The following is a 12,965-nucleotide window of genomic DNA, read 5'->3' on the forward strand; positions in this document are numbered from 1 at the left end:
GGTGCCCATAGGGACTCTCATACCAAATTTTAGCTCATTTGGTTGAAAATTGGCTTGTCGCTGGCGGGTTAAAGTTTACATGGAAATTACTATGGAAAACGCGTGCTTTAACTTCAAACGCTCCTACAAGCTAAGCGACAAACTTTAGTCCACACTTACACTAGATAGCCGGGTCGGGGGTGGTCCAGGGAACATTTTACTCTAAGGGTTCATGGTGATCCGTTCAACCCTGATCTTGCGCAAAGACGATTTATCCGGCGACGCCGAAATCCTTCGAAATCTTCGTTTTAACGGTCAACGCATGCTACGAAGCTATTAAGCTATAATCAACGAGTCGTGTTTCCCAAACGTCAAATAACTAAAATAGAATCAGTAAACAACGGTTTGTCGGCAAATACTCTCTCTCTCCTGTTGCATGAGAGGAGATCAAGTCCACTTTTGGGCGTAATATTCAATGTTTGGCCCTTTTAAAATATTAGTCTTGATTTAAAAATTTCAAAATATTTTTTTTAAAAAGATCGGAAAACTTCACGAATGTTTCATGTTTTAACATTGAAAATCGGACCATTAGTTGCTGAGATATCGACATTAGAAAATGATGGGCTGTTTGAGTGAGACTTCTAAAACTTCAATATTCTTGTTTCTATTTCTTTAAGCCTCAGCATCTTAGCAACCAGAGGTCCAATCTTTAATGTCTCTTAGAAAATTTCATAGAAAATTTTCTGAACTTAAAAAAAAAATATTTTTAGAAATGGTCACCCATGGTCACTATTTTTAAAAAACGAAAAACTGCAAATAATTCGCTAAAATCAAACTTTCGGTGGTTATATCTTTAAAACGGAGCCCTTTATCAAAAAATCTGTGAAGTACTTTTCGATTGCAAATTCAATTTTACGTCAAATTTGTTTTTGCAGGATGTTTCGATTTTTTTTCCAAAGATCACTATTTTTTCAAAAATTCATAACTCGACGGCAGATTATTTGATCATGTTTCTCTATGGCTCAAAAGTTAGGGAGCGGCCGTGGCTGACTGGTTACGGTGTTCGCTTTGTAAGCGAATGGTTCTGGGTTCGATTCCCATTTGCTCCCAACGAGAAAGTGTAGGAAATGTTAATCTTGAAACTCTGAACATAAACGAAAAATCAAAGTCGCTCGAGTCGGGGTTCGATCCCCCGTCCTTTGGATTAGTAAGCAAAAATGCTAACCACTAGGCCATCGCGACTTGGTGAGCTATGATTGGAATTAGGAATACTGTCTGTTACCACCATCAACTATATACGCGCTGGGTCCTTGTCCATTTGACAAGGGTTCGGAAGTTCTAAATAACGTTTGGTGCAAACGTTCTTCAGGGCGGGGCTTGTCGATAAAGCTGAAGTACCTCGCGCTCGGCTAGCCAGCGTAGGTCACCGAAGCTCGGCAGAGCTAACACCTTCCAAATGCCTATGCGAGTTATTTGCATGTATAGGATGTAACATCTAAAATACATGGAAACAACTCAATTTGTAAGAAGCGGCCACGTGGTCCCGTTGGGTTGGTTGCACACACACACACACACACACACACACACACACACACACACACACACACACACACACACACACACATGTTTCTCTATGGCTCAAAAGTTGCGGGTTTTTGTCCCCTAAACCAGCGATTCTCAACGGGGGTACCGGGCCTACTTGATTTGCATGGTAGGGGGTACCGACCTAGAAGAAGGTTGAGAATCGCTGCCCTAAACAATCTCGAAAATAAAAAAAAAACTTATTTTGGTAAATTGAGTTTTTGTAAAAAAAAATTTGATAAAAAAATCCGCAATTTTTTTTTCCGTGTACCTATTTTTTTCTCAATAGTCCTCAACAATACCTACAACTTTGTCGAATCAACTTTGATCAGAAAATTCACTCAAAAGTTACAGCTGTTTGAATATTTACGTACCATGTTTGTATGGACGCAGCCAAAATTGTATGGAGACAAATACAAAAAAGAAACAATTTGTGAAAACGTACAAAAAATCATGTTATGTTTTTTTTTTAACAAATTTAAGATACTTTCAAATTTCATGGCTTTAAATTTAATGAAGTAGAGTAGATCAAAACAAATTGTTTATAATATTTACACATGTTTTATTATACACTCCGTACTTTTGGCTAATAAAATAGTAATAAATATAATATTATAATAGCGTATGTTTGGATTCAGCAGTCACCGCGTCGTTAGCTTCTATGGTTAAATTTATACATTTAAAATCACATGTTTCTTTCATATTCGTAGTACATACTTTAGTTTCGGTGAAACAAACCGACGACATACACAGACATCTCGGGTTCCAGTTATGGCTTTAACGTATTTTAATTCGTTCCGTATTCTTCACTTGTATGTTTGATTTTAGGAGGTAAAGGGCAGATGCGAGCGCTAAAAGTGTTTTTATTTTCTAATTCTGTCCAGTTGATATATTTATCCGTAGGTGACTCTTTGTTTTGTTTAATGCGATTGATTTTTATAACAGATCTTCTACATAATTTTAATTGGGCTCTTTTTGGTATAATTGATGGACGAATATATTTCTGTTTAGTTTGACTACAGCTCTATAGTTTACTATCATGTTTGATTTATCATTTTATACTGCGTTTTAAAGTCTCTCTTCATCCGTAAACTGTGTTTTTATTAAACAAATTGGTGCCAATCATAACATATGATTTGTACAGAATTTCTAAGGAATTTAAAATTTCATGTTCGAACCGCTTGGGTTAGGATTAGAAAACATATTATTTCGGTGAAAAGGACTACACTTTGCTAAATGCCATCTAATAGTGCCCCGTTTGGTCCGAAACTTTCGTGTATATTTGTGTTCAAAGTTACACTCTTCTTACCGCAGTGAACTAAACGCATTGAAAACTAAAATTTGTTATTTCTACAAATATTCAACTAGCAGTTTTTGTATATATTTTTTTTTGTACAAAGTTAAGTAACACAAACATGAGTTCCATATAATCTTAAATTTTAGCTACTTGGTAGCATATACGCACAATATTCTTTTCAGTCACAAACAAAGCACACTTCAAAGATTTAGTTGGTTGGGAAAAAACCATCATCTACAGATTTTTTTTACAGGAATTATACATTCGATCTTTTTTTTATGCCATGTTTTCATTACTTTCTACCATTATTTTAGTTTGTTTTATAATATCTCTGCTTGTCTGATATATAATATGTTTTGTTATTATATATAAAAATCAGTATTTTAGGCCTGAAACTACTATCCAGAGGCGGTTGGCGTACGCTGCACTCGAGTCCTCGTCGTTTGTTATAAAAATACTTAAACACAAGCAATACTGATAAATCATACCAAGATAAGTAACAGTTATCTTTTTCAGTAAAGTGGTTTTGTTTTTGTTTCACATTCGCTAAAACTGAAGCTGTAAAGATGTAACTTTTTGTTAGAAGTTGTCTAAACTACTCAACTTTTCATATATTTATTCTTTAGAATACTCGATTTTTCATGCATTTCGCTAACTACAATATCGTCAAATTCTGCGTGTAATGTTTTCAGTTTTCCTTACAGAGCTACTTTAGAATTTCAGTTTATATTTTTAAAGTTTTTTTTATATTGTAGCTAATACTGCACTTTTCACCGTAATTTTCTTTTCATTCAATGCACTTACAGACAGACGATTTTCGATATTTTTGAGTGACTGGTGAAATGCTCGAACATGAATGCTAAACTACAAATATGTACACTTATGAGCCTCATGTTGTTAACTGCTACTGTGGTGTTTCCGAAGCAAAAATAATTTCTCCCTTCTCGCCGTCCAGCACAGAATAGTCAATCCCGTTCCACGTGGCTGCGTTTTTTACTTTTCTTTCTATTTGCGCAAGCCCACCCAAATCACTTTCTAGTTGTTATTTTTGCTTGTAGAAAAATAAAGAGAAACCGAAAGGTAAACGTAATATTCCCTACCGTATATAATAGAGTTGAAGCCTTTGGCTTTTGCAAACACAGATTTCACAGGTTTGTCTATTCGATACACAACACATGCAAAGCGACTTTTCGATAGGTTTTTACAATTAACTAGTGCATGTTTTGAAAGAGGAGAGAGACAACAGAGTTAGTGGAAAATAGATTTCCAAAAAAAAAAATGTGCCGTTCTGGAATTTTGGTATCTCCAGAAAAGCTGCTACAAATAGGAAGTTACAACTTTTGGCTTGGTTGAAATAATGAGGTTCACGATCAGGGAGTTTTTTTTTTGTTAATATAACCTTTCAGAAATATTTTTGGGATTTTTTGTCCTCTAGAAAGTTGTTGGACTTGCCAACCTGAGCTACTTTGTCGAAGATGCACAATTTTTATCTCATAATATAAAGTAAAATTATATTCCCTAATTGTGAACCCCCCTAATTTTCAACCAATCTAAAAGTTGTTCCTTCTTATTTGCATCTTATTTTTCTTATTCAGATTCAGCGGGGTTAATTTTGATAATTAAGTACAAATTAATGATTTAAATACAAAAAAAGGTTGCTCTGAAACTGAAAACGGCAAAAATGATGAACGGCTTAGACTGATTATAATGGGTATATTTCCCCTAGTTGGGGTCTTCGACAATTTTTTTTTGGATTGGCAAGCCCAACATCTTTCAAGAGGACAGCAAAAAAATTCAAAAATATTTTTGAAAAGCAAGATTTTTTAAAACATCTTAATCGTGAACACTTCTTATTTTCAACCAATTTCAAGTGGCCCTATCCTATTTGCAACAACTCTTCTGAAGACACCATAGCTCCACAACGGCAATTTTTTTTGGATAATTAATTTTCCACTTAATTTGCGAACAACAAGTCCCCATACAAAAAAAAAACAAGTTTCATCCCAATTTTACCAATATTAAAATAGAGGCTTATGCAACAGGTTGCATAATGGTGATTATAAAGCACTCGTCGTATTTATCAAACTCGGTAGAGCCTCGTTAGATAAATTAGATAAACGTTTGATAAACGACGAGTGCAGAAAAAATCAAAGTTTTCAACGAGCTGCAGAACTAATGATGCAAAATATCTGTTTTGTTTAAAAAGAAGACACCAACAAAGTTCATGCCAAATGAAAAGAATTGCTCTGCAGCAGGTATGATAAATCAAGTGCAACGAGCCATTTCTCGAGGAAAATGTTTTAGCCATGGTTGAATTAACTCTTTTCTGAAAAAATACCATGTTTTACTCACCAACAAGCAGTTAGAATGAGAAAAAGTGTGCTCTAGAAACGCAACCATCCAGAATCTAAATGTTAAACAGATTTCCCAGAATGATTGCAAATTTACCAATTTGTCTATTTTCCATTACAGGACAGGTAACGTAACGAGCTGCTTGTATGTGTGATAATGTTAGTGTGTGTGTGTATTCGATTGTAAGGTGTTCAAATGAAAAATTGTGAAGGGAAGAAACCTTTGCTGTGGGTATGTTTGTGTTCAGGGAAGCAATCGCTTACCAGATTACACTGAGAGGAAGGGGGAGGTCCCTTCGGGTCGACTGTCCAAAACATACGATGCAGATATGTTCAGAACATGGTTGATACGGGTATTATTTCTTTTCTGTTTATTTCAGTTCTGACTGGTGAGTATGGGTGAAATGTGTTACGCGTTGGAGGAGCATAGTCACTATTACTGAGTGCAGAGGAACTGTGACCTTTTTTTCTTCTTTTTCTTCTAATGGATGGGTTTGCGACTGGTCTAAAGCATTTCGTAGAAAAGGTTGAGATTCTTCTTTGCTAGTTGTAACGAGTTTCGATACGAAATCGTTATCTACTTATCCGGAATCGACAATTGGATATAAATTGTAAAAGGGAAAAATGTATCTAAATTAAATTAAGTCTGTACAAGTTGATAGCAGAAACAACTTCAAAAATCTTTCTTCTTCAACTACGGGTTTTTTTTTGGTTTCTTCATTGGTTCTTGGTTAAAGCTTTAGTTCAGCTGCGACGGCATCGTTACGCGAGCGATGCCGCCGACTTTTAAGGAACGGACCGGCCGATTCAACCCCGTGATTCGTCGTCCGACACGCTTAAAGGCTAGGCCTCGTGGGGATCGCTGTTCGTGTCGGGCTTCCGTGATAGTCATCTCTTGAGAAAGTTGAAGAATCCTCCGCTCTTCTCGGACCGAGGGGCCATCAGCATCGGGACCTGGTTCTTGTGCGTTAGCCGGATCTGGAATGACGAAAGTTGAATAAAATCTCGCTTTCCAACGACCCTCGCCCAACTTACGGTGCACGGTCCCTGCATCCACGGCTCGCCGTCGATCTGCATGGGAAAGGTCTTTTTGGTGGTTATCACGACTTCGCTGCACTGCGCTAACCGGCGGCCGGATGCTCTCAGTCCGGTACGCACCTGGCCCATGTGCAGGCAGTTCTCCAGCCCGATCACCTCGATTCGCCGGTCGCCGATGTCTGTGGGTGAGACGGTGAAGGAATGCATTTTAACGAAAATTAGTTAAATGTTCAACAGATCAGGGATGAATTGTGTTCCATTTCGAAGTTAAAAAGTTTAAAAAATAAATTCAACATTTTTCAAATATGGTAACTCCAACTATTCAAACTTTTCTTAAGAAAATTTTTGAAAAAAAAGTACTTTCGAAAGCATACGATTATGTTTTAGGGGTGTCAAAAAACATTCAAATTGTACATGGGTCATTCCAGGTCAACTGAGTACACTTTTGGACTCGACCTATACCGATTTGGACCAAACTTGGAGAGAACGTTCATCTATCGATAGTTAACAGAAATCTCATGTTTGGTGCTGATTGGACCATCCCTCTTTTTTTAGCACCGCCCTCTGTTTTGACGATTTTCTATTTTTTTTTCCTTCAATCATAATTTTGCAAATACCGTGGTGTAGGGGCAAGCGTGATTGCCTCTCACCCAGTCGGCCTGGGTTCGATCCCAGACGGTCCCGGTGGCATTTTTCGAGACGAGATTTGTCTGATCACGCCTTCCGTCGGACGGGAAGTAAATGTTGGCCCCGGTCTGACCTAGAGATTAGGTCGTTAGCTCAGTCCAGGTGTAGGAGTCGTCTCCCTGGGTCCTGCCTCGGTGGAGTCGCTGGTAGGCAGTTGGACTTACAATCGAAAGGTCATCAGTTCGAATCCCGGGGTGGATGGAAGCTAAGGTGTAAAAAGAGGTTTGCAATGGAGCACCCGCAGTCGAGCAATTTTTGACAGTTCGCTCCATAAGAAATACATTGTAGAAAAAAGCAAAAACTGCTCGAATGGAAGTGCTCCATTGCCTCAACAATCAAGCCTTCGAACACCTAGTTTCGAGTAGGAATCTCGCAATCGAGAACGCCAAGGCAATGCTGTAGAGCGAATAATTTGATTTTTTTTTATTTGATTTTAAGCAATAGACTTATATAATAGACTTATATAATAATTATATAATAATCAATGTAGACCTCAAACTAAAATGAACTATTGGCAAGATACAGCGATTTTAAAGAAAAAAGTTTGATTGTGCGCTGCACTCTGTCCTATGAATTCAAATCCGAAATAAGTTTCTCACATATAAAAACCGAACTATGCGGGATTCATCCCTTTTTGTTGAAAAGTACACCATGTACTTCCGAGTGCTGCCTAAAATCAAACTTTTTTTCAGTAAAATCGCTGTATCTTGCCAATAGTTCATTTTAGTTTGAGGTCTACATTGATTGTTATGTAAAGTTATCCGGGGAACATGATGGTGAAAAAATAAAACAAATAAAAATATAAGGAGTTCAGGAGTCAAAACTGATTTTTTACTTAAAACGTAAAAATATAATATTTGGGGGCATTTAAGGGTTAAAATTTTATTTTTATCGAATTTCTTGAACAATTTTCTATAAAATGCAACCTGTAGAAAGTCTTTTGCTCCAATAGTTGCAAAAGAAAAGAAAAAAAAGTTTTTAGAAAATCGTCAAAAAAGAGGGCGGTGCCAAAAATAGAGGGATGGTCCAATTAGCACCAAACTTGGGATTTCTGTTAACTAACCATAGATAAACGTTCCCTCCAAGTTTGGTCCAAATCGGTAAAGGTTGACTCTGCCTGGAATTACCCACATTAAATTTCCCATAAAATAACATGTCTCACTACTTTTGAAAGTGGAGTAACGGGAAATGTCAGCGATTATTAAAACTAAACAAAAGTGACACCGAATTTCCTTCTCATCACGATTTCGAGCTACAAATCACTGAAAACGTGTCTTTACAAAAATCCAGAAAAATGAAAGGGGTCGTACCGCCCCACCGTCACGAGATATCGGTAAATGGACCACGGATTCGTGATCAGGGACCAAAATTACCTCTTAAAGCAATGTTTCAGGGATATTGAGTTTTTTTGAAATTGATTTTGCATCGGCTTTTTCTCGGCTTTGTTATTGTTTTTTTGACGTTTGTGTGCAAGCGGCAAATTTAAAAGAAGGTAATGGTAGAACGAGAGGAATCACAAATCCGCATAAAAAATTTCATGATTGTTCAGGTGTAAACCGAGAACGCGACAAAAAATTAAGGTGGACGACTAAGGCTCTTTTTACTCTTTGGTCTAACAGTGTTGATCTGACAGTCTTGGTCTGACGATTTGGTCTGACAGCTATATCATGGGTTTTGGTTTGGTCTAGGCGAGGGATAGGACACAGCACCCTCCTGGTTTAAAAGCAGCCCACGTCCGGTTACCGAATAAGTACAGTCTCTTGATTCAATAATATTTTCAAGTAATATTTCAAGAACCATTACAATTCATCATAATAAACAATTAGCATATCCGAATAAACAATTTAATATTAGTTTAATGTTATAAATACCAACGTTTTATTTTTATTTTACGGAACGCGAAATATTGAGAAGTAGGCTGATTTTGATCCGCACTCGAAAAATATAACTAAGCACATTAAATTGCGTTGTGTTAAAAAAGTATACTAAAAACTGTTAACCGGGGTGATATTGATAGGTCGAAGGCCTGAATTAAAACGAACTGAGTTGTTCCGAATCATACTGAGTCTGGCAGAAAGGAAGTAGTTTTCAAACAGTGAAGAAATGTTGTAGAAGTAAAAACTAAAAAGAGTGATAATTTGAATTTTTAAATACTCTCAAAGTGACAAAATTTTCTCAATGAAATAAGGAAAAACGGACCACGCCATGGCGGATGGTTATTTTTACTAAAAATCAATGTACCTGTTTGTTTTTCTTGTCGCGGGGTCCTTATCAATTATCCGTGACATAGATATTTTACCCTAGAATTTAAGATTTTTTGTTCCAACTTAAAGTTATTTTTTATATTTTGATGGAGGCGTGCGTCATTTACAAAGCTTCACTTTAGGAGATTCTAGAACTATCACGCGCCTCCATTGAAACATATGGGTTTTTTTAACCCTTTACAATCTAACCCCGGTTTTTTGATCTGAAAAATCTCCAAAAATCAATTTTTAACCAATTTTTGTTCTTTAAAAAGCATTGGAAAGAGGAATTCTTGAAATTTTAGAAAATTTTAGGGTTGGAAGTTTTACTTGTTTTATGTGACTTTGCAATGTTTTTAAAAAAATATTTTTTTTAGGGGTCAACTTTGGCTGTGTTTTTTACTATCACTTCTCATGTTTTTAGTAAAAATAAGTATGCAGTAGAGCGTCCAATTTCCCGTCCCGGGAAATTCCCGAAAAAATATGTTTCCCGTTTCCCGGGAAATTTGTAAATTTCCCGGGAATTCCCGAAATTTAAGCAAAAGTACACATTTTCTATACTTTTTGGAACCATTTTTTAAATGCTCAGAGAAAAATAAATGAAGATGATTTTGTTCAATTAAATTTAATTTATAGCTCATATACAATTAACCAGATTATCAGACACTTTGATTTCGGATAATATTTATTTTTGAAGCTACGGGAAAATTAAGTAAGCTTTTTCAAGAATATTTGAAGTTATTTTATAAATAATATATTAAATTTTTACATTTTTGTTTACCATGTTCTAATGAGTTGAAAATCAAATTGGTATTTTAACATTTTTAAAATAGTTTTGTGCAAGAAAAAATATTTCAATTCGTTAAATACAATACAATATGTAGTCTAATTACCTTGCCAAAAAAAAAAATGACATTATTTTTTGATTTATTGTACTATTGGATCTTATAAAACAAGAAAAAAAAAAAAACATTTTCTTGCAGTTTTATGATTTTTTACATGCAGTTAAGCAGTTAATTGATCTTCACACTTGTTTTAGCCTTTCAGTCACTGTTCTAAACAACTTATTTGCAGCAGAACCAATATAAAACCAATTTTCAATAAATTTATATTTCCCGGGAATTCCCGGGATTTCCCGGGAATTTGAATGAAAATTTCCCGTTTCCCGGGAAATTTGTAACCCCGGGAAATTGGACGCTCTAGTATGCAGTAATTTTTGTAGTGTCCTAGACTATGCCTCTACGTATGATTTAACTATTTAAATGATAATGGTGCCTACTGCAGAAAATGTGGAAAACAAGTAAAAAATTGAAAAAGTGTCGATAAAAACATTAAAAAATTAGATAGGCAAAATGTAATAATAGGACGTGGTAGAATAGGCCAACAACTACCAAAAACAAATATAAACTAAACAAGATAAATGCGAATTCAAATACTAAAGTAACAGAAGAAAAAAAAAACAAGAGAAGTGAAGTTATTGTAGAACAAAAGTTGCTTAACATGACCTCCTTAACACGGGAAAAATTTCGAAAAAAAAATTGTGCAGTAGAGGGTTAAATGGGATAAATCAAAAGGCACCCTTTTCGAGAATAAAAATGTAAGGTACATTGATTTGCACAAATTATCATCATTAGCCTTTAATTTTTAAACATTTTTACGGTAAGAATAGCTAGTTGCTAAATTACAAGTTTTAAGTGTAAAAAAGAATCCAAAATTATTTTCATATTAACAGGCATTTGTAGAAAAACAAACTTCTTTTTGTTGGATGATTCATTAAAATGCTTTTGGTGGTAATATATTTTTTTTTATTTTAATGGAAAATTTGTTTTTCTTAACTACATTTTTTTAACTACACATTAGAAATTTGTTTGAAACACAGTGGATACTGAAGTCATCCCAAATTTCAAAATTACAATTCAACAAAATTTAACGCAAACTAAAAAAAAATGAATTCGCGTAAACGTGAACAGAGTTCAGGCCAACGGGAACCAGGAAGAAAACTGTTCATTTTCATGGTGCAATGCACTATAAAAGTTGAACAGTTTTCTTCCTGGTTCCCGTTGGCCTGAACTCTGTTCACGTTTATGCGAACTCATTTTTTTGAGTGCATCTATTTAAAAAGAAGTGCTGTTTTTTAATAGGTACATTGTGGACAATGTGTTGTTTACCCCAGCACATGTTCAAAAACTATATATCTTTAAACAAGCCATACCTGTTGCATAATATTATAAAAATAAAGATCTGTGTGCAGGATACATGTTTTGCATATTTTCTAAGCAATTTTCAACACGTAGATTTATGTCTCTTCTATTGGAAGCACCGTTACCAATGTCAATTATTTTCATAAATCACCTTGAATCGCTATCGAGAGGTCCACCGAGTTGAAGCTGTTGGCGCTCAGCTCTTTGTCGGAGTTTTTCAGCTTCTTCCGGAACGGTCCCTTCCGCATCCGTTTCTGGGACAGATGTTCACCCCACAGGTTCGAGCCCCCGTGGGTGTACGGGATGTTGAGCAGGGCAATACCCTGCAGCTGGGGACCGTTGGCCAGTTCCAGTGAAACGCCATCACACTAGACCGAAACATAGAACAAAAACGAAAAGACAGCAATCAAGTGGGAGGGTCAAAAACGCGTGCAGAATTAAATTCCCCTCGTCCGGATGACAGGGGGATTTCCGTTGCATTGTTGCAATTTCCCACCGTCCCCTTTTCTAATACGTACCACGATTTCGAGTTTTTCGTGCAGATTTTTGCACGATGCTGCAAACGTTTCCGACGTGGCGTACTCAAAATACCACAGCTTGTTCTTCATCCGGCTGTTGAATTTGTGCGGATTCTTCTCCCGCTCCAGATGGAACTTGACACAGATGGCGGCATCCTGGGGTAGAGACGACGGAGGTGGTGGTGAAGGTGAAGGTGGCCAATTTGAGGAAACAAAAAAGAACAGACAGATAGACGCAGTGTTAAAATTCAGCAAAGAGCGATTTGGGATTCGTTGCTTCCTGTGGAGACATTTAGTTGAATGCTTTCACTGCTTCCAGCACTTAACAAAAGAACTGTTGCGAAATATTGATTAGGTGAATCAACGGATTTAAGTAACCTTATTGGTGGAAAAGTTTTGTTTTAACTCTGAGAGAAATATTATTCTTTGACCATACAAAAACAAAATTTATGACAATTGGAAAACCAAAATTGATAGTAGAATCACTTGCAAATTTCCTACAAGTTTGTCTTGGACTATTTTTTGAAGCAGTCCAATGGCTTTGAAATTTGGCAATACCTATTTATTTATACAATGATCCAAACTATTTCATTTAAGAATCATTATTGACCACAGTTTCAAAATATTTCTGATGAAACCCAAATTTTCTCTATTTGGCAAGGAATTTATTTCAAGACAGGATTCCAGGTGTGTCCCAGTGTCTTTGCAAAATATAAACCAAAAAACATTGATTAAATCAATATATTTGTTTAACAGAATTCTGTGTTTCTGTTTTCGATCTGTGGCCTTGAATACATTGAGCGAAAACAAGAAAGGTTACGTCATATTATAAATTTATTTTGAAATCAAACTGGAATTCAAAGTTTCAAAAAAGAAAAAAGAGAAGTAGCAAAAATGAATGAAATGATGGACTTTTTATTTTAATTTGGTATTTTTTTTCTAAAAACAGCCTTATTTTGCATATATTGTAACTAAACTGGGAAAAGAACTGCTCATGTTTGAAAAAGGCCAAACCTCACAGAAATGAAAGAAAATTACTAGGGGAACAGCATCTAATTCCAGCGTGCCTC

At 35.9% G+C, this 12,965-nt stretch overlaps 1 protein-coding gene across 2 annotated transcripts in view; it reads right to left on the reverse strand.

The window, feature by feature from the left end:
* Positions 1-2,101: 2,101 nt before the first annotated feature.
* LOC6041342 (diacylglycerol kinase 1) overlaps positions 2,102-12,965 on the reverse strand; it is a 181,650-nt gene continuing 170,786 nt past the window's right edge. For both annotated transcript variants that reach the window (XM_038265933.1, XM_038265932.1), the window contains exons 17-20: positions 11,896-12,051; positions 11,529-11,745; positions 6,244-6,425; positions 2,102-6,186 (exon numbers count right to left, since the gene is read on the reverse strand). In XM_038265933.1, coding sequence (XP_038121861.1) covers positions 6,097-6,186; positions 6,244-6,425; positions 11,529-11,745; positions 11,896-12,051 — 645 coding nt within the window. In that variant the 3' untranslated portion in view covers positions 2,102-6,096. The remainder of the gene's footprint in view (positions 6,187-6,243; positions 6,426-11,528; positions 11,746-11,895; positions 12,052-12,965) is intronic.

This window comes from Culex quinquefasciatus, chromosome 3, assembly GCF_015732765.1.
Source record: "Culex quinquefasciatus strain JHB chromosome 3, VPISU_Cqui_1.0_pri_paternal, whole genome shotgun sequence".
Taxonomy (NCBI): domain Eukaryota; kingdom Metazoa; phylum Arthropoda; class Insecta; order Diptera; family Culicidae; genus Culex; species Culex quinquefasciatus.